This window comes from Strigops habroptila, chromosome 1 (genome assembly GCF_004027225.2).
Source record: "Strigops habroptila isolate Jane chromosome 1, bStrHab1.2.pri, whole genome shotgun sequence".
Taxonomy (NCBI): Eukaryota; Metazoa; Chordata; class Aves; order Psittaciformes; family Psittacidae; genus Strigops; species Strigops habroptila.
This window is the reverse complement of record NC_044277.2, coordinates 135,806,020-135,825,128: the sequence shown is the minus strand read 5'-3', so window position 1 is coordinate 135,825,128 and position 19,109 is coordinate 135,806,020. Positions and strand designations below refer to the sequence as shown.

Sequence of the window (19,109 nt, the reverse complement as noted above, 5' to 3'; positions counted from 1 at the left end):
CATCATTATTACTTGCAGGTTTGTTATTTTTGTTGAGGAAGGCTATAGAAAGGCTCAGCAAGCTGTCTTTTGTTAGCCCAGACTTCTACTTCAATTTATTATTAGCAGAGAAAGAAATAAAATGGGTCAGCAGCTATTGGAAAGTATCATAAACCCATGCATATAGATCTGCATGTGTGCACACACACATGGAGCATACGGACTATTACAAATTGAGTTAATATCTTTGGCATTATAGTTCTCCCTGACACTGTCCCTAGCTGTAGGGGCTTTACAAGAACACAGACAGTATTTGTTTTATCATGTCTTCTCAGTTACATGTTCTGTTCCTTCAAAAAGACAGGATGAGGAGGAAGACCGCTCAAGACAACGGGCGATAACTCAGCATGCTCAAGGGAGAGAAAGCCAGAGGCCCCACAAGAAGGAATAGACAGGAGATTCACAACAAAGAACAATCTGGCTCTAGAAATTCTATTGGAAAGAACTTCCCAAACAGGACAACACAGAAATTGTGGGCGCCCACAGCTGAATTCCAGGTTCTGCTTGCTAACTGATGGTGGGCAAGAAAAGAACAATGCATAAACCTCATTGCTGTCACCTTAAATTGCCTTAAGATTTCTTTATCTAAAAAAGTCGAATTGCAACTTTCTATTTAAATTAAGTATGGCTTCTTTTTAGTTTAGATTTTTTTGGTCTTTTGGGGGAGCTCATTATAAGATGAAAGTCTGAGGCATTTCCACATCAAAGCTGTACTCCACTCTGCATCTTGTCACAGGAGGCAACAGACAACCTTGCAGACCAATAGAAGCTGCTAGTGTCCTAGAGAGATCCTGGTGTTAATCTGAGGAAGGACAGGGGACTGTGAATAAAATAACAGGAAAAATCATCTTTCAATCTGAACTGATTCTTTTTGAAGAATATATTGCGGTGCTTCTTAAGGCCAGATTTTTGCTTAGGTTCTGTCCTTAGCATTATGGGACATTATTTTGTTGGAGTTATAGACTCTGTATGATTTATGGACTTAAGTATCAATTAGGGGGAAAAGCCACCCTTGGCATCAAGACAAATGCTATGCTCTATTTCTATTGATCTAAATATTGTTAAGATTGAAGGAAATTTGGTCACAGTATCTCATTTTTCAGATGTTCTTAAACTTTAAAATACTTGAATCACACAAAATAAACTAAAAGAACCACAGAACATCCATTAACAGAGTCTTTTTCAACATACTGCTTCTGTTCTTCCTCCTTCTTAATACAATCTCTAGTTCTTACCATACCTATTGTCTCTGCACATAAATATAAAATACCAATATAGGTATCTTTTTATTCTGATTTCTCCAATAAAACTGAGGAAAAGTATTCTGACAGGACAGAAAACTAGATGAAATTGTAGGAATGAAAAGCTGTAACACTGGACACTATAATACAGTTGCAAAGTAAGGGAATGATAAAAGGTAGCGAGATATGGAGAAGCACAAGTAAAGTGTAAAGATAACAGAGCCTGGAGAATTCTGCCACTGTTCTGCTTTTCTGTCAGTTAAAAATCTTGTCATGTTTGAAGTTCACATCAGCAGCAGTTCAGTAGTCTTTCCATATCTCTTTACCACTGACATGCCACTTACAGATATTGCTGGTGACAGATTTGCTTTAACAGTTCAAATAAATATCAGAATGTTAGTGGCAGGCTAAGCTATAGAAACAAAACAACCCCAATCCTTAAAAGCCATTTTAATGTCAAATGTTATAATGTCATTTTGGCCATATAGTCATTACTGCTGTTTATCCTCATGAGATAGTCTTTTCAAGTCCCTCACTTCTTACAAAGAAACAGCAGCCTTACCGACCTGAGATACACTATCAACAGAAGCACCGAAGGATGGCAGAGGTGCATTTCTTTGTTACAGCACTGACCGCTCTTCTTTTGCCTCTGTTTTCTGTCTGGTTTTACCCACAGGATTTTCCACAAAGTGTTTAAGTAATAAAATGAGCCTGCTTATTTTAATATGGGCAGCATACCTAGAGCAGAACCAAATAGACTACTACTAGGTAACAATGTTTGCTTCTTTGTATATCCCTGGTTATAAATTATACCCTCTTTTCTCCATTGTTCTCTGTGGTGGACTGAAGTCATTAAAAAATGCTCGCGCAGGGCCTTGTTGTGAAAGAACAAAGTGTCAATCTGTATCTATGTCTTCTACCTATGAACAATGATTAGCTCTTTGAAAGTCATTCACCCATGACCCAAACCTCTGAGAGCTGACTGCAGAGATACAATCCCAGCAGGAAGGAAAATTGCTTTTCCACACTTCATAAAAAATCCTTCTTAACCGAATATTCTGGTCTAAAGGCAGAGCTGGTTGTCTAGACATTTTTTCCTGCCCAATGCCAGTGTGGTCTAGCCAATGTGCATGCAGAATGCTGCTTTTATCTTTTTCTGTCTTCTGCCCTTCATAGTGGTTTACCAACAGCTTTACGAGCCAGGAATGCTTGTACATTATCTACTGCTATAAGGCCTGAAATAAATACTTGTATTTAATGTGTATATATAGAGTAGGTGTGTTTAAAGAGAAAGGTAAAAGAAAAGAGGTCAGTTCTGATCCCAGGTTTGCCCATATAAACCCTCTCCACTGACATCAGAGAGAAGGTATTCAAGAGCAGGAAGCTGGTGGCACTCTGCTCCATCAGGATTCAGGGTTTCTGCACATATCATTATATGGTTAATATTCACCTCTCAGACTCTGACGGGTGTTTTAGCATTAATAAAAACAACATTAAGATACGCTCTTGTATCCATGAATTTCTTTCCATTATGTCAAATACTATCATCATCATTCTAGTATCATTATCAAGATACACTATGCACATTTTTGCCTGTCTTGTAAGCCACTATTCTACTCTACTGATGTGTCTCTGAGATATTTATTCATCAGGAAAAGATGGGTAATAATTGGTGTAAAGCCACATATTTATAAAAACACTATAAGTGAAAAAAAAAACCCAACAAAAACCAGTTTTATCAGTAAATATTCCATCCAACAGTTAAACAAACTTTAAAGCTACCTGGAAACCAGAACCAATGATCAGTCTCACTTCAATAAGACATCACCCCCCACCACCCCTCTCATGAGATTTGGGGGTAAAAAATTTAGGGGAGGGGGGAGGTTGCTTCTGACTGCATGCTTGAGAACTGCTGCATGTTGTAGAAAGTCTAGGTTCTAGTCAACTGACAGAAGTTATAATGAAATGAAGATACACACTCATTGGAAACATTGAGAAAACATTAAACATTGATATTGCTCTTTATTGACCCATGATTCCTCCTTTGCCCATTATATCAATTTATTTCAAGATTTCAGATTGGTACTTATATTGTTGCAATACTGCCATGGGATTAAGACACCCTTCTGAGATTTGGGAATTTCCCTGGCACTGAAAGCAAAGATTTTGTGACAACTTACGACAAGTATTTATCACAGTACTTATAATAAATTATGTCTGTAGTGGAACGGACAGCTGTATCTGACCCACATAATAATCACTGCATATATTTTCCTCTCTGGAATTTCTCTCATGAACAATCAGCATACTTATTAATCATTCACCTCCTTACTTATATAAAACTGATAATTGAAAACATTTTAGAATACATATGTACATCAAAAAGACACCAATACAATTAATGTAGGTATGCTGATCTACAGCTTATTAACTTTGGCTTAATGAAACACGTCTCATTCTTCAATTAACTCATGCCTGTTTTTCTCTTATGTATGTGGTTTTACTTTTGAGTAGAACAAAGTACGTCTGAGAACGAAAAATATAAAAATTGAAATTAGTAAGTGGTTATGGATAACTTGGAATAGAGAATACACTGCTAATAATGTATTCGAAAAAAGAATTGGTCTGAACTTTAGCAGTTTATGGGTCTAATTTGACAAATCTTTCTGAAATGTGAAAGAAACAGCACATATGGACATGTATAAAAATAATGATGCCCAGATGATGCTCACAATTCTTTTTAACCTTGCTGAAGGACAAATATCAATTGCCTGGCTGTCAAAATCTTTTCAGCTCATTATTTCTACAGGATCTTCAGCCAAACTTGGTCACGTTAGCACAATACCTTTTTGCTCAGGTAAGTCTGTACCAGCTTCTTCAAAATATGTGTGCTGCTTTTCTGCTTTCAGGGAAGCAGTGGGTACATCAGTATCTTATAGTCCCCACAGCTCTCACATACCAAATATTCTTGGACACCTCATATGACCCTTCCAAGCTGATGATAGCTACCCACATCCTGCTCAAAACAGATTAGAACTGAACAGTTTGAAGGCAGTTCACAAATGAGCCATCTGATGGTCAAGGAGAAAAGCACTGCAAGGCAGCCCAAGTGTGCAAGTCACAAGAAATCAGAAGAAAGCTGACTTAGCAAGCCACAGGAGCGTAAATGATCTTTCCCAACTCCAAAGGTAACAGAAAGCATGACAGTCCTGTGCACTGCTAACCAGCTAAAGGAAGGAAATTCTAGTAGTGAGTAAGAGCCACTTCTAAGGATGTCTTCTAAGAAAGAACACTTTACAGTATTACTTAATTTGGTATTACATGTAACAGTATATTGTATATTCTTTCTCTTTTGTCTTCGCAGCATGCATACATTGTAGTTTCCACCTCTGTATCTTGTTTTGACAGAGGCAGTGAAATATGAGTCGTATCTACTATCCTAACCTAATTGAGCTACTCTGATGGTTAAAACCAGAGGTGTAAACATCATCACTGTGGTTGCCTGATGTAGGGCTGGACATGAGGGAGCTGAAAAGATGGGTAGGACATTTAAGTTGGGTATCTGGAGGTTATCCAGCTGCCTGCATCAACAAAAGCTTGCCATTGCTCACGGTATCATGGCTGCTCTTCTGTCACCAAAAATGAGTGACAAAGTAGATACAGTAAGTCTAATCATCTGTCCTTATAGAGCCATGCAAATGTACCTTGTCACTGAAACCAGTAGGACCTTTAAAAATATTTTCCAGCATGGACTGGATTATCAGTACCTCTCATAAGCATCCCTTAAAAAAGCTAAAATTCTATTTATTTTCAGACTTTGATATTGGTAGCAATAAAAGCAACTAATTAACATTCCATGGAATATTTTGCATCTAATATCTTATTTAGTTGGGAAAAACAACAACTTCCTAAATTTGAGCTCTTTACATCAACCGCTAAGGAATGCATTGGACATCAGCATGTAACATCACACTCAGACTTGAACTTTGACAAGAATTATCTCAAATGCTCCCGCAATCACAGCTCCGATTCCTGTAATTTGCTGTAATTAGATGAAGCAACCCTTTCCTTGTAATGTAAACCAGTAAACCTAAGATGAGAGTAAATCTTTTAACGCTCTATCTCCAGTCACAGTAGCAGCTGGTTTGCCACATGAGTACACCCACTAGAAATAAACTAATAATCTGCAGCATCTCTGGCATCAATCACTGCATCAATCTTCACAGAGGAAAATGTGAAATTGCTTACAGCAAGGAGTCAGTGGAACTAGCAAAATTCACTGCTAGGAATCCCACAGTATAAATAAATAAAATAATACAGAGGGTGTAACCTGCAAATGACCTAATAAAAACACAACTGTCTTCAGATGAGAATAATGCAGAAATAAGTACACCTCGGTAATAATGAAAGTGTGATTATCAGGATAATAAAACTCAACATTAAAAACCAAAATATTTTCTGAAAAAAGATCCCAAAGTTTCTGAAAAAGGTGTAACAAAATTGATGGGTAACATTAAACACAATAGAAAGAAAAAAGTGAAGAGAAGGGGTTTTTAATCTTTATATAGCTATACTCAAGAAAAAAAAGTAATTAAGAGCAACACTTCGCTAGCAATGAGGAAAGCATTCTTTCTCAATCACAGCATGGTTCATTTAATCACAATCAGTGTGCTTGTGTCAAGCAAATGAATGAGTAATGGCTAAAAGACCTTACCAGCATTGCTGGAAACTACCAATTGCTACTTGGCCAAATGCAAAACACCTCTAGCTTTAAGTGAGGCAAAGTCTGTAGGAAAGCTGGGGCTTAACTGGAAAAATAAATAAATAAATTTAAAAACATAGACCAACCAACAGAAAACCCACAAAAACAAGCCCCCAGACGCTGAGTTCAGTGAGCGAATTTCAACTAATGTTTAGAGGGAGCTGTTCGCAAGGGCCCAGATGAGGCTGTTAGCTGCTCTTGAGTGGAGGACTGAGCCCAATTATTGCCTGTAGAACAGTGAGCGGCCTGAAGGAAGTGGTCACAAGATTTACTGTACAATCATTTCTACTGGGTATGAGATTTTTAATATCCAATACTTTTTCTTTTTCTTTCCCCCTCCTTACTTCCCCCCTGCCCCTCCCCCAGGCCTGTAGGGTTTTAAGATGTAAAGAGAAATGAAAATTGTGTTGCTCTCATTTTGTGTGGCACTACTGCGTAAGCGGGTCAAATGTGTTTGATTTGCTTGTAACTTTTCATGCCAAATCCTGAAGAAATTGTGATTCTTTCTGACACGATCTCTTATCTCAAAAGGGGGTCATCACACTGCATAAGGAACTGTGTTTGCAGGGCAATTTATTGGATAGCACTGACAGGAAATGCAACCACAACTTTATCAGTATCTATCAATGAAGTAAGTTAAATTATATCTATTTACACTACTGTAAAAGCTACATAACTACACGGATAAGGCCAGCTATTCTGAGCTGGAGAAACGAAAAATAAATAACTTTCAAAGGAGTGGGAGAGGATAAATGCATACATATTGCGGACTACGGTTTCTCTCATGATCTGTGAGCATTCTTCAAGTTTAAGAATAGCTTGCTACACCATACCCAAGATGTAATGAATGAAATCAAACAAGCAGATGTCAGAAAAGAAAAAACACAGTAGCTACAAAACACTGATTTCTCAGATACAGGAATACCATTTATTCTGCTATTTGTTAAGATCTTGCTTAGCTGATTCTTTTTTCTTCTCCCATCACAAAGCAATGTTTAACCAAAGCTCAGCACGCCATACTCAATATGCACAGATACTAGCATACAGTGATCAGTTAAGTTGTTACAAAAGCCACATAATCCAAGAAAATGCCCATGGGGTGGCAGGGAGGCAAGCACCAGCCTCAAGACTTGATTTCCCTCATGGCCTGGCCACCCATATACCTGGCAGAGCGGTAGCTGCCATCATCTTATCGGTGGGATCTGGGAACAGTTTCTTTCATAAAATAAATGTCTTAAAGTATCTGTACAGCCCTTGTATTTATTTTCACTTCAAGCTGCAACAGCGAGAGTTAAGAGCAGCTCAAAGCGGCATGGTCCAGGAGAGGCAGGAAAAGGCTCATCTCAGCTACTGCTGCTACAAACTACTGCCGTAAAACGTTGAAGGTTAATGATTTTTATCTCCCACTTTTGCTGCCATTGTTCTGCCTCTACGTCTTCCCACTATGGCAGCTGAGGTAATGCAGGGGAACGCACGACCCGGGGCGAGGGTCCGGCCAGGGGAGCCACGGCAGAGCCTATCGGGCACGTCAGCCCTGAGCCGGACTTCAGTGGGGGCCCTGGGGCGGAGCACGGGAGTCCCGGGGTGGCCGCTAGCACCGTGACTGCCACAACCACCTCCGCGACCCGCCCATCGCCGCCGCCTCAGGGCGGGCGGAGCGGAATCCTACCCCTGCGCTCAGAGGGGAGGACCCACCCTCGAGGCCCGGATGAGCGCGGCGGCCGTGCTGTGACGCAGAGCGTCACGTCGGGCCAATGGGAGGGCGCGGCGGTGGGTTTTGAACGTCGGTGAAGCAGCGCCAGCCGTCCGGCTGCTCTGCGGGGTGCCCTGCCGGCCCTCCCCGCGCTCCGAGGCCGAGCGCGCCGGTCGGTGCCTGTTGCTGAGGCGAGCCGCGGCTCTGCGGTGGGCGCCGGGCCGGAGCCGGTCGCCGCTGCGCCGGTATCGCCTCCGCTCTGGGCTCGGGCAGCCGCGGCCGTGCGAGGGACGTGCCTGGCAGTATACACGCTTTTCTGAGAAGGTACGGCGGCCCGCTGGTGGATGAGGGTCCGCCCTCAGCCTTAGAGGAACCGGGGCCTGCTGCCGGCCCTTCGGGTTCACTCTCATCACTCCTCACGACCTGTCGTGCCGACCCGGTGCGAGCGTTTAGAGCCCGCGGCCTGGTCCGCGTTGCGGACACCGGGCGTTTTGCAGGTCGGATAATCGGCGTAGTGACAGCAGCCGTGCTGCAGGAAGTGTTTTGGAAGTGCCTGTATCCGTGTGGCTTTTAATGCTTGTGGGCGTCTAATGTGTGCGTGTGTGCGACTTAAAAGCGTTATGAAGAAGTTATTTGTGAGGGTGATGAGGCACTGGCACAGGTTGCCCAGAGAAGCTGTGGCTGCCCCATCCCTGGCAGTGTTCAAGGCAAGGTTGGACGGGGCTTGGAGCAACCTGGTCTGGTGGGAGGTGTCCCTGCCCGTGGCAGGGGGTTGGAACTGGGTGATTTTGACGTCTTTTCCAACCCAAACCATTCTGTGAGCTTTACTCTTGTTTTTCTGTTTCTTTTCTTTTGGCGTTGGGGAATGCTGAGCATCACCAGCTTTATGAGTTCTTCACTCTTTGTATTTCTAAAGGTAGAAGATGGCTGAATACTTGAAAAAGCCCGTCAAAGACACTCTGGATGATATAAAAGAACGAATGAAAGAGAGGAGAAATCAGAAATGGATGAGGTTGGATAAAATTAGCCAAATCTGCACTGTAAAGGGCAAAATAGCAAGTAAGATGCTTGATGTCTTGATAGTTTTCACAATTATTATTATTTTTTAAACCAAGTTGAAATACTCACTGTTCTGTTGTAGCCAACAGCTCCAAGAAAATGAAGAGCCTTGAAGCAAACAACAAAGCTCTAGCTCAGGCTTTGCAAGAAGAAAAGCTGAAACTGAGGGATGCCCAGGCTACCATCCTTCATTTAAAAAAAGATTATCAAGATCTGAAGGTTCAGATGTTTAAATTGCAAAGAAATCTTTGGTTCAAGCAAGCACAAGGACTTGCTGAGGTATTTTTAATAATAATTTCATGATTTAGTGAAGCTGAACATCAAAATCTGCACTAATCCATTGATACATTTATGATCTTCAGTCTTCATAAAAAAGTAACTCTCTAGAACAAGTTTTTTCATATTTTCAGCTAATCTGGCCACTAACCATTATTTTTCTTTTTTTTTTTTTTTTTTCCCCCCTCCCCCAGGCTACTCTTACTACTTTAATTAAAATCTATCTTCTGTGGAATTTGAGGGTTTTTAATCACAGTTGGAGGTACCTGACGCAGGTATCTTCAGGATTTAGTCATCTCATAATGCTGATAAGAAGTTCTTACATTGGCAGTTGATACTGGAGTACGACAGTAACAGTGTTATTTTGCTTCTTTTGTCTGTTAGAATCAACTGCAAGCCTTGAATAAGATAATTTCAAGAGTTTCTCAGAATTTGCTGGACTCAATTGATCTCCTTGGCCCAGCAAAGAATCTGTGTTCCATCGGTGTAGTAAGTACCTTCTGCTATTGAGGGGCAGGATTTCTGTTAGTTCTTCCCCCTTACTACTTCCAACATAGATGCTCATAGTTTTTGAGGCTTAAGCCTTAGTTTCGAGGTGCGATTGCTCCCACAGTTCCCAGTAAGACATGTGGTCCGCAACATGGGAGTATGTAGTAGATTGTTAGTGGGACTGAGGCCCTGCTACAACATAGTAGGAGCACCCTGATTTTCTATATGTTTGTCTTGTTCCCTGCACTACCCTCACAGTTCCTTCCTCTGTCCACTGTCTGTATGATTAGGCTGGTGATGAACGTATAGACTTGCAGGAGGTGAGCATGAGACCCCACAGTACTTGGTGTTTACATAGCCAGAAAGAGAAACAGACAAGGGCTTCTTTGGCCCTTCTGTGGGTAACTTGGCTGTTGACTAAAACTTGTGTATCATGCAAGCTTTTTTCAGCTCTTTAGTCACCTTAAGATTTATTTTGTTGACAGAATGCGAGAGTGTTTTCTTCAGTTCTTGAAAACAGTTCCAGTGTTGTAGGACCAATACATTCAATGTAAGTATCTTGTATTAATACCTATTTATATTTGAAAATTCTGTTCCAGTAAGCTTAATTTTCTGACTGGAAAAAAGGGAAGAAATCCAATGCAATGAAGTAGTTGTGTTGTGATAAAATACAGTGGTATTCGGTAAATACTACCTTTTGGTATTTTCTCTAGAGAGCATCTACAGTGTGCTGATGGGGATGATCAAGTACTTCCAAGTGGGATGGAGCCTGATAGCAATAGAAATGAGCTCACTCACTCTGTGTCAGAGACCTGTGACGAATCTGACAATGCTGTTTCCTCAAACAAAATAGTTCCAGACAAAGGTAACGATATCAAAGTACCAGACACTGCTCTATTCTGAATCAGGGAAAAAAAATGTGTAAATTTAAAACATAATTACTGCTTTTGAAATAACTGTCAAGTAGTTTTCCACTTATAATCATAAAGATTAGGTATTAATGTTGGCAAATGGTAAACTTTCTGAATGAAGATGCCTAGCAAAATAAGGGGGTTGGGGATTGAAAATGTTTTGTCTTCTATATACCTGCAATATAGTTTCATTATCTACCAAACGGTTCAACAGAGTAAAGCCATCTTTGGTCATGTAGTACCATTTATGAAATCAACAATTGTTAACAAAGCAAAAAAAACCTCAGAAAGATAAATGACCTATAGATAACCTTTCCAAATGGAACAGTTTAGAGGAAAATACTTATGTAGTATACTTATAGCTTCCTGTCTGGAAGCTGTATTAAACAGAACTTATCTTGATTGCCAAATACTGGTTTATACATATCTATGGGGAAAATTCTAGGAATAGTCTTAATATCTGACAGGTTCAGAACATGCATAAAACCTTAACAGGTTGTTACTATTCAGCTTTAATATGACTCTTTCTCTTCAATTGCAAGGACAAACGTCTGATTTTCATCTGGACATCATAGGGTCAGAGCTGGAAAATGTTTCTTCAAGCAGAGAGGATGGATTTGGTAATGTCTTACCAAAAAATGTGTCTATTAGGAATTGCTATGTGAAGTTGAGAAATTACAACGAACATTATACTGGTGTATTGGACCATTCAGAAGCACCTGCTTCAACAAAAAAGCTTTCTAAACTGGATGGAGTTAGACTTGAGGAAAGTCTAGAGATGTGTACTGTAGAAAACAGAAATTTAGATATTTCTCAGTTGAATGAAGACGAGGTAGGTTCAGAGCTGGTGTTGAGGAGGACAGATTCTGAAACTGCACAGTTCCACTTAAACAATAATTCTGAACTTAAACGACATGAGTGTAACAACAGAGAAGACTCTCGAGTAAGGAAAGAGAAATATCGGAAGGCAAAACTGGAAAAGCCTAAAAATACTTCCAGACAAACACCAAAACAAAGACGGGGTAAAGAAGCTTCCAAGAAAAAGCTGGATTTCCTGGGTGGCTTCAGTGATGCTTACGACTTTCATTTTGAAGAGAGTGTCCATCTTACACCTTTTCGACAAAAAAAAGTGAATGACACAGATACTAGTGTGGATGACAAAAATGACTTATCTGAAACCAATACCGTCGAGTCAAGTGATATTGAAGAAGATTCAGATGACAGCCTCTATGAGCCTTGCAAGAGTAAATCGAAAAAAAGGAAAAGTTCAGTGGACAAGATAGATACATCACCAGTCCATGCAAGGCCAAGGTCTAAAAGATGTTTGGCACAGCGTGAGCAGAAACTCCGTAATGAAAAAGAGACTGAAAGCAATAAATCAAGTGACAAGTCTATTAGTAAGTATAGAAAGTGTCCTGTAATTGGTTTTGTTTTGTTGAGAGATAATATTCTTTAAGGGATTTAAGCTTTTTTTATTTTAGGGTTTTTTGTGGTGTGGTTTTTGGTTTTTTTTTTTTTTTTTTTTTAATAAATATGAACAGAGTAATGTTATAGGAATCATTAGATTAATTATTCTGCTTTTTTCTTTTTTCCCCTCAGGAGATTAGAATTAAAGATATGTCTTGTATAAGAGATTGGTCAAGAATAAATCAATACTGTATTTTAGATGTGCTTAATGATGTGCTAAAGCTGAGGATAAAAGAGGAGAACAAAGTATAATCTGAGAGAAGTGGAACAACAAATCACACTTTGCTTGGCACTACTTAGTGTTAACTTATTTTTCCAACCTAAATTCCTGAATTTGTATCCTCTTATGTATTCTTAAGTACAAAGTGAAGATAATAGTTACAGCTGAAAGTTACTTCACATCTAGTGTGTTCATTGATATTCTCTTTTAAGCTAGCTTGCCTGAATTGTGTTAAATGTGCCTAATTTCTTCCCAGGGCTGCCTTCTGAGCCATCTCATGGTCATCTTTGTGATGTTACCAATACCACTTCATTGCTCCCCAGCGGTGGGAATACAACTGTTGTCCCAGAAGGTGAAGGACCACGATCTCTAAAACGCAAGCGAAGCTGTACTATTACTGTGTGCTACAAAGAACCAAGTATTGCAGGGTAGGTGTCTTACTTTCCAGTTAGATATAAAGTTCATAATATTCCATCAAATGGAGGATTTGAGGACGTAGTTTAAATATTAGAACGAAGTTCTTAAGAAAACATTCAAAGAGAGGTCTGATGTTCATAATGTGAAATAGTTCATGTGTGTTAAGTGATCTTTGGAGCGAAACTCAATTTTGTCTTTTTTTAGGAAACTCAGAAGAGGGGATCCATTCACAGACACAGATTTCCTGAATTCTCCAATTTTTAGGCAGAAAAAAGATGCCAAACGCCATTCTCTTAGGAAAAAATCTCTGTCCAAGTACAATGAGAAATTTGTTGGCTGTTGTTGAGATTTCCAGTTATGATAGCAACACCATGCTGGCTCCATGAAATTATTGTCGCATGATAGCTCGCACAAATTTGCCTTCATTTCTATTTGTCTTAATCTTAAGGATATAAAATTAAGGGGGGCTGGTTTCAATCCAGTGACTTTCTAATGATATAGAAGACACAAGGCTACTCCTATAACTAAGGGATTCCATTCAAATCCTTTTGAGAGAAGGCATTTTGTAATGTAACTTTATAACATATGTTATAATTTTGTAACTTATACCCTGCTTATTTGGGCACTTAAGATCAAATGGTTTGGTGGTTTGGATTTTTTATTATTTTTTTTTTAATAATAATGTTTGTACAACTCTTCTTATAGTTGGTTGTAATGGTTGTAGTTTCATATTGAAGCTTCTAATAAATGTCTTGGTCTTTGGAAACACATCAGCGATGGCTGGTGTTCTTTTTGCAATTTCCATCTTTGCTTCAAAGATAGCAATGTCAGCCATAGGCATGCTGCAAGCTAGTATGCTCCTTCCCCATCTTACGTGGCGTAAGCTTTGTCAGTTGGAATCTGATTACATAGCTGGAGCTCTCACAAGTAACAATTTAGGCTGGTTGGTACTGCTGTTTAGAAGAGCTATTAACTTTGTTCCTATCTGGCTATTTGTGAAGGTCGGTGAAGAGTGCTCTGCTTTGGTTGAGTGTAAAGTAAATTGTTTTTATGGGCCTTCATAATAAAAGCTGGAGCTACTGAGTGTTTGAAAAATATTTGTTCACCATACCAGCCTTTAGATGTTGGAACTGAAACTTAACCTTCCATCTGTCTCCTAAAATCCTAGCTCTGGGTGTTACCATGCTCTTTAGTACTATAGCAACTTGGGCAGAGCCATTTAACTGCAGGTGCTCCTTACTTTCAGCAAATGAATCTGTAACAGCTGCTTAAAAGGGACAGAAAAGAACAAGGTGGTAGAGCAGCCCCAGGCAGATGGTGAGGTGGGTCTGGCTTGGAGAGTTTGGTTTTAGATCAAGTAAGCCTGAAGAATTGCTGCAGTTCCATTGCAACTCCAGGAAGAAGTCTTGAGTAGGCTTAACTGATCTTCTTAGAAGTGTCCTGGAAAATGTCTAAGCCTCTTTTGACCACTGTTTGCTACCCCCTGAACAGTGCACGCTCTTACATGATGTGGCACTGGACTAAATCCTAGTGACTTGGGGGGAAAAAGTAAATCTTCATACTCTCTAAGTGGCTGCTAGGTATTGGACAGGTGCAGGTTTGTTTAGAATATGCAAAAGAAGGTGTGCCATCAGAGTAACATGGTGAAAGTAGGTAAGTACAAGCTTCTCATAGCCTGCAGCGTGTTCCTCTGTGCACTGTGCCTTGTGAATAAAGGACTCTAGTATACAAATGTGAGAAAACAGCATGAGCACGCTTTGAGGTGAAAAATCAAGTCTTTTGAACAGCTCAAAGAATTGTTTGAGATATTGAGGAGTGGGAGTAACAGCACCAGTTAGCGCAGAGATGGGAATGCTACCTGGAATGGTCACAGCTCTCCATGCTGAATACTCAGCTGTACTTAACACACCATGCTCCCAGTGAACTCTGAGGCTCTCGAGTTTTCTCTTGTAGCTGGAAGATGCACTGACTGCACTGATGTAGGTTCACCATGCTCAGTTGTGAAATTGCTTCAGTGTGTACACTTGTAGTGCAAGAACTAAGTAACGAGAAAAGAGAGACCAAAATAAGTAGGGTTTTGTACATATATAATTTAAAACTATTCTGTACCAGTACAATATATTAATTTTACAAATGTAAAGTTCATCAGCTGTTAAAGCATTTGCAAAACCACATATCCTAATGTAACTTTATTGCACAGTATCTATGAAAATATTAATTCTTAAATTAGAAAACAAATGTTTCAATATAGAAGAGACAATCTGATTGAAAGACAATAAGAAATTCTACTCTGAAAATAACAAAAGTTCACAGGATACCAAGCTTAACAGGTGCATCTGTAGGCCCAATCTACAAAACAGGATTACAGCATCCAGTACTGGCTATTAAAAGGAAAACAATGCTCACTGTACCTTTGTTATAGATCCAAATGCAGGTCAGACTAATCTCATACAAAACACTAAGGTAAGTCTAGCGTTAACATTTTGAATACCTTGTGTACCACATTTACTACTTCCAGATAGTTCCTGACATCTACTTGCAGAATCAAGTTGTGATTTAACATTGCACAGGCATTTTGCAGGAATATATTCTTTGTCACAGCATAGGACTGGGTTTTATTCAGTCTTATAACTATTGAACTTTACCAGTGTAACATCTGTAAATATAAAACGGCAAGAACAAAAGTTGAATCTGTTTTTCACAAAAGCAATTATAATTTACAGTTACAAACTCTAATTAGAAAATGTCAAGTGACAACTTTTTGGCCTGTACTGTTCTCCATTAGGAAGTTAGGTGTACCTCTTAAATGTAGTGTAAGCAGCAAAACAGATATGTAGGTGCTTATTTTGAAGATATACTAACATGAGTTGTAAAATGTTAATATGTTCCTGGGTCTAAATAATCACATTTAATAAGCATTTACAATAAAGCTTGGTAGAAAATCCAGTTTACCACAGAGCCAAGTATATGAGCTAGAAGCTGTCATATGTTGACTTCTTTTAATAGTCTTATCTCTGCTGAATAACCTAAAGAATTTATCAGTGAAGAGTAGTAAATAGGGTGGGTCATGAAGTGCAGCAAAACCTTAACTCCACTAAGCCAACTGACATTGACTAGTATATGCAAATTGGATTCTCTGAAGTTCTTTTGGATACTTATGTCCTGCATAAGCCAAGTCACTATGACATTACATACCTAGGCAGAGCTTTTTGTTTTTAGTAGTGGTTAGGAGATTACAACTTACAGGTAAAATATTTATCAAAATCCCAAATTAATAGAAAAACTTGCATCTATCAAAGCTTACAGGCAGTCCTTTTCCGGAACTGGCTGTTCTTCTTTCACAGCTTCTCAACCAGCTGAGTGTTTCTTTTAAAAAATATCTTATAAAAAGATTCTATAAAGAAACAAGTGTTTCAGAACCCCCCAAATTGTTGTTTTCCCTTACTATTTTCTTTTTTTACTGAAAAAAAAAAATAATAAAACTTTATCAAATAGGTACTGCATTAGGTAAGCTATAACATCTGTTGTCTGGGAATTTTCTTCATGTTCCCAAACATGTGCAATTTCCCACATGTTTTGTGGGGTTTCTGAGGCTGTCACTGATAAACTTATTATGAACATACGGTAATCGGCACACAAAAGAAATTTTCTGTAATTAAATACATTATAAAGCATTTTAATAAAATAATTTTTGTAACTTCGGTATAATACATGTTTGCAAAACTAAGAGGGTTTTTAAAAGTGCTAAGTATTAAACAGAAGTTTCTTGAAACCTTTGAGTTCCACAACTCAGATACAGAACGGCTTCCCCTGCCCATAAAGTAGGCACACTATGTGGTTGTAGAAAAGACAGTGTCACTTGTCAATTAATCCAGCTTCTTTAATTTTTGTGTAGAAGAATTTCTCCAGTATATTGGCACATTTGTAGTATTCACTCTCGGGGGGGTTGTACTCTCTGCAATTTGTAAAGACTCGCTGCAAGTCAGCCATGAATAATTTCTTAGACACGTAGTACCTATTCTTGAGTCGCTCACTCATTGTTTTGAGATCTGTACAGAAGAAAAATAGATTAACAGCATTTGACTCAAATACTTTTTGTATGCAATATCCCTTTAGACTGCTTTGCTGTTTAACGTGAACTGGCAAAGCTAGGATTTGGAATTCCTAATTGCCTTCATCTAAGGCGCGGTCCCTTTTTTTAGCTTCAACAGCAGCTGAGCCCCTGGAACTAAGCATCATTTCACTGTAGGAATGACTTTGTGTAGAGTTTATTTCTTTAAAAGATTAAAGCATCATGGTTTATGTCTCTAAGTTTTCAGTGGGTATTAGGAGTCCCTAACTCTCCTCTAACTGCTCTGTGAGGCAAAGCTGTTGTCAGCTTTGCTGGAGGAGGCCTTAAGAGTATATAAGCAAAGCATTCAAACATCACAAAACATGTATGTTAACGTAAACCCCTCACTTCTGTGTGAACACAACAGAGATGAGACATCTGTCTGTACCACAAGCAGTACGAGCAGCTATGAGTAAAGATTAAATTTGTTCCACGCTCTACATATATTTTAGTTACATCTGCAAAGTTTAGTTATGTATCCCTTGTTCAGAGTCATGTGAGAAAGATTCTTCCTGCTTTCAACGCAAAGCATCGTACAAAACTTTTACTTACAGAACATTCTTTAAGAAATGTTTTCCTTTATACTGAAATCAGTCATCCAGAAAATACATAAAGCATCTCAGTGTTCTCCACACAGTTGCTTTCCTAGTAACTCTTATCAGTCATTTAAAAGTTTTGCCAACATCACAAGTGTTCTAGGCGAGAGTACAGGAATAGAAGTAGTGGGAGGTGTGCTGCATGCCTTGGCTTTTCTCACCTCTGATGCTCTAACTATGTTTTTGCAATGCTTGAGCCAGGCTTCAGCAGCACCTTTGTGAAGCTGTAACAGAAACAGCTGAAATGAAGACAACTTGCTGACAACAAGTATTGCAAGGAAAGCAGAGACCAAAGACGTCCAATGCAAGGAATTAGGTCTTAAAAATAAAGATTTAAAAATGTGATTGTGGATATTTTTGGTTTGGTTTGGAGGTTTGGGGTTTTTTTTTTTGTTTGGTTTGGTTTGGTTTTGTTGTGGGAGATCTGACTTTGGTAGAAAAGAGAAAAACCCTGTCAAACTGACAAAAGTGGGTTAGTTAAGAAAAGTTTTGACAGATGCTCTCAAATACCTCTTCTAATGATACATAACTTGCCATTCTCTGGTGTTGCACAGTATTTTACAAAAGCAAAGGCTCATTCAGTTCCCATTAGGTCCGAAATTCAGATGCCTACATTTAAACTAGATATCCATAGTCTAATTATAGTACCCAAGTGAGAAGGCTGTTCAGCTCACCCTAAAGCAAACATTGCCTGGCTGGTCAGTGAAACTCTTCTCTAACTACAGTGAAAGTTTGGCTCCATCTGTCACTCAGGCATACAGCGTTTGTATTGCAGGTGGGGGAAAAAAAAAATAAAATAAAAAAATAAAAAAATAAAGAAAAAAAAAAAAAAACCCAAAACACCCAAACAGCATTTCTTGAAATTCAGCAGCTGAAGGAACACTTAAAACAGGGGGGGGAAGTATTTATACATGAGAACTGACCTTAGAAGGTAGTCAAAAACCCTACAGCCATACCTCTCAAATATTGTACAATTTAGTCTATATGCAAACATAAAGACAAATGTATCTTGTGTGGGATAGCATAAGAAAAGACAATGATGTTTCTTCTTAATTGAAATCATGTCTGAACAATTTTTGTGTAGAATCAGCATGCTGGCAGTGAGAGCAGACAGAAAGCAGAAGTTGACCATGAATCAAGAAGTGGTTCAGTTGTGCTGGGTTCCTTAACTGAAAAAAACATAGCAAAAACTAAGCCAATGGCCTCAGCTTAGTCCTAAAATGAGAGCTGCTGCCCACATCTTCAGTGTAATACATCTGAACTAGGAAAGGACAGGAAATGTTACTATTTAGGGTTTGCCAATCCAGGCAGAAAGTTCTTTCTAACCACTGTTCAGATTAAACAGCCATCTAGATCTAGCTTCTGCTCAGAAAAGGAGATGGAGAAAACTGCCACGGGAGGGTGTCAATATTCTTTTTTTCATTGCTAGAAAATACATTTGTGTCAGGGATACAGGAAGCCAGCTGCTGTTTTATAAAGTACACATAAATTTGCTATTTGGAAAGGATAAGTTGAATATAAAAAAAAAATCATTAAGCCAAATTGGTAAACACAGAGTAGGAGCAAAGCAACATGGACAAACACTTTCATTCTCTAAGAAACTGATTGATAGTAGCGGCCTGCAATGAATTTGTATTTCATTCTCTAATAACACTAAAAGGTACAGAAACTGTAATCAGCAAGATGGAGGTGAGTACTGCATAAACAATGAAGGAATAACAGGATTCAATTTTAAATCTGCTGCAAAACAAATCAAACCAAGCATCTGTTTAAAACAGCACAGAATCATCACTGAAATTATACGATCCGGCAATCAAAAAAGAAGAAA

At 39.0% G+C, this 19,109-nt stretch overlaps 2 protein-coding genes across 8 annotated transcripts in view; one reads left to right on the top strand and one right to left on the bottom strand.

Moving 5' to 3' along the window:
* The first annotated feature begins 7,814 nt into the window (after positions 1–7,814).
* On the top strand, positions 7,815–13,347 carry SGO1 (shugoshin 1). Its single transcript, XM_030481864.1, has 9 exons — positions 7,815–8,059; positions 8,652–8,794; positions 8,877–9,073; positions 9,455–9,559; positions 10,045–10,109; positions 10,273–10,424; positions 11,013–11,867; positions 12,414–12,585; positions 12,779–13,347. Exons 2-9 carry the CDS (start codon positions 8,659–8,661, stop codon positions 12,918–12,920), a joined length of 1,824 nt encoding a protein of 607 aa, XP_030337724.1. The 5' UTR covers positions 7,815–8,059; positions 8,652–8,658; the 3' UTR covers positions 12,921–13,347.
* Positions 13,247–19,109, bottom strand: part of KAT2B (lysine acetyltransferase 2B) — a 45,725-nt gene continuing 39,862 nt past the window's right edge. For 5 of the 7 annotated variants that reach the window (XR_003990865.1, XM_030481792.1, XM_030481819.1 and 2 more), the window contains one exon: positions 14,645–16,623. Coding sequence is in view for 5 of the 7 variants with exons in the window: in XM_030481792.1 (XP_030337652.1) it covers positions 16,430–16,623 (194 nt within the window). In the remaining 2 variants the exon portion in view is untranslated. Of the gene's footprint in view, positions 14,613–14,644; positions 16,624–17,442; positions 17,506–19,109 lie in introns of those variants that run through there. The other 2 variants (XM_030481811.1, XM_030481802.1) reach the window with 2 other exon arrangements.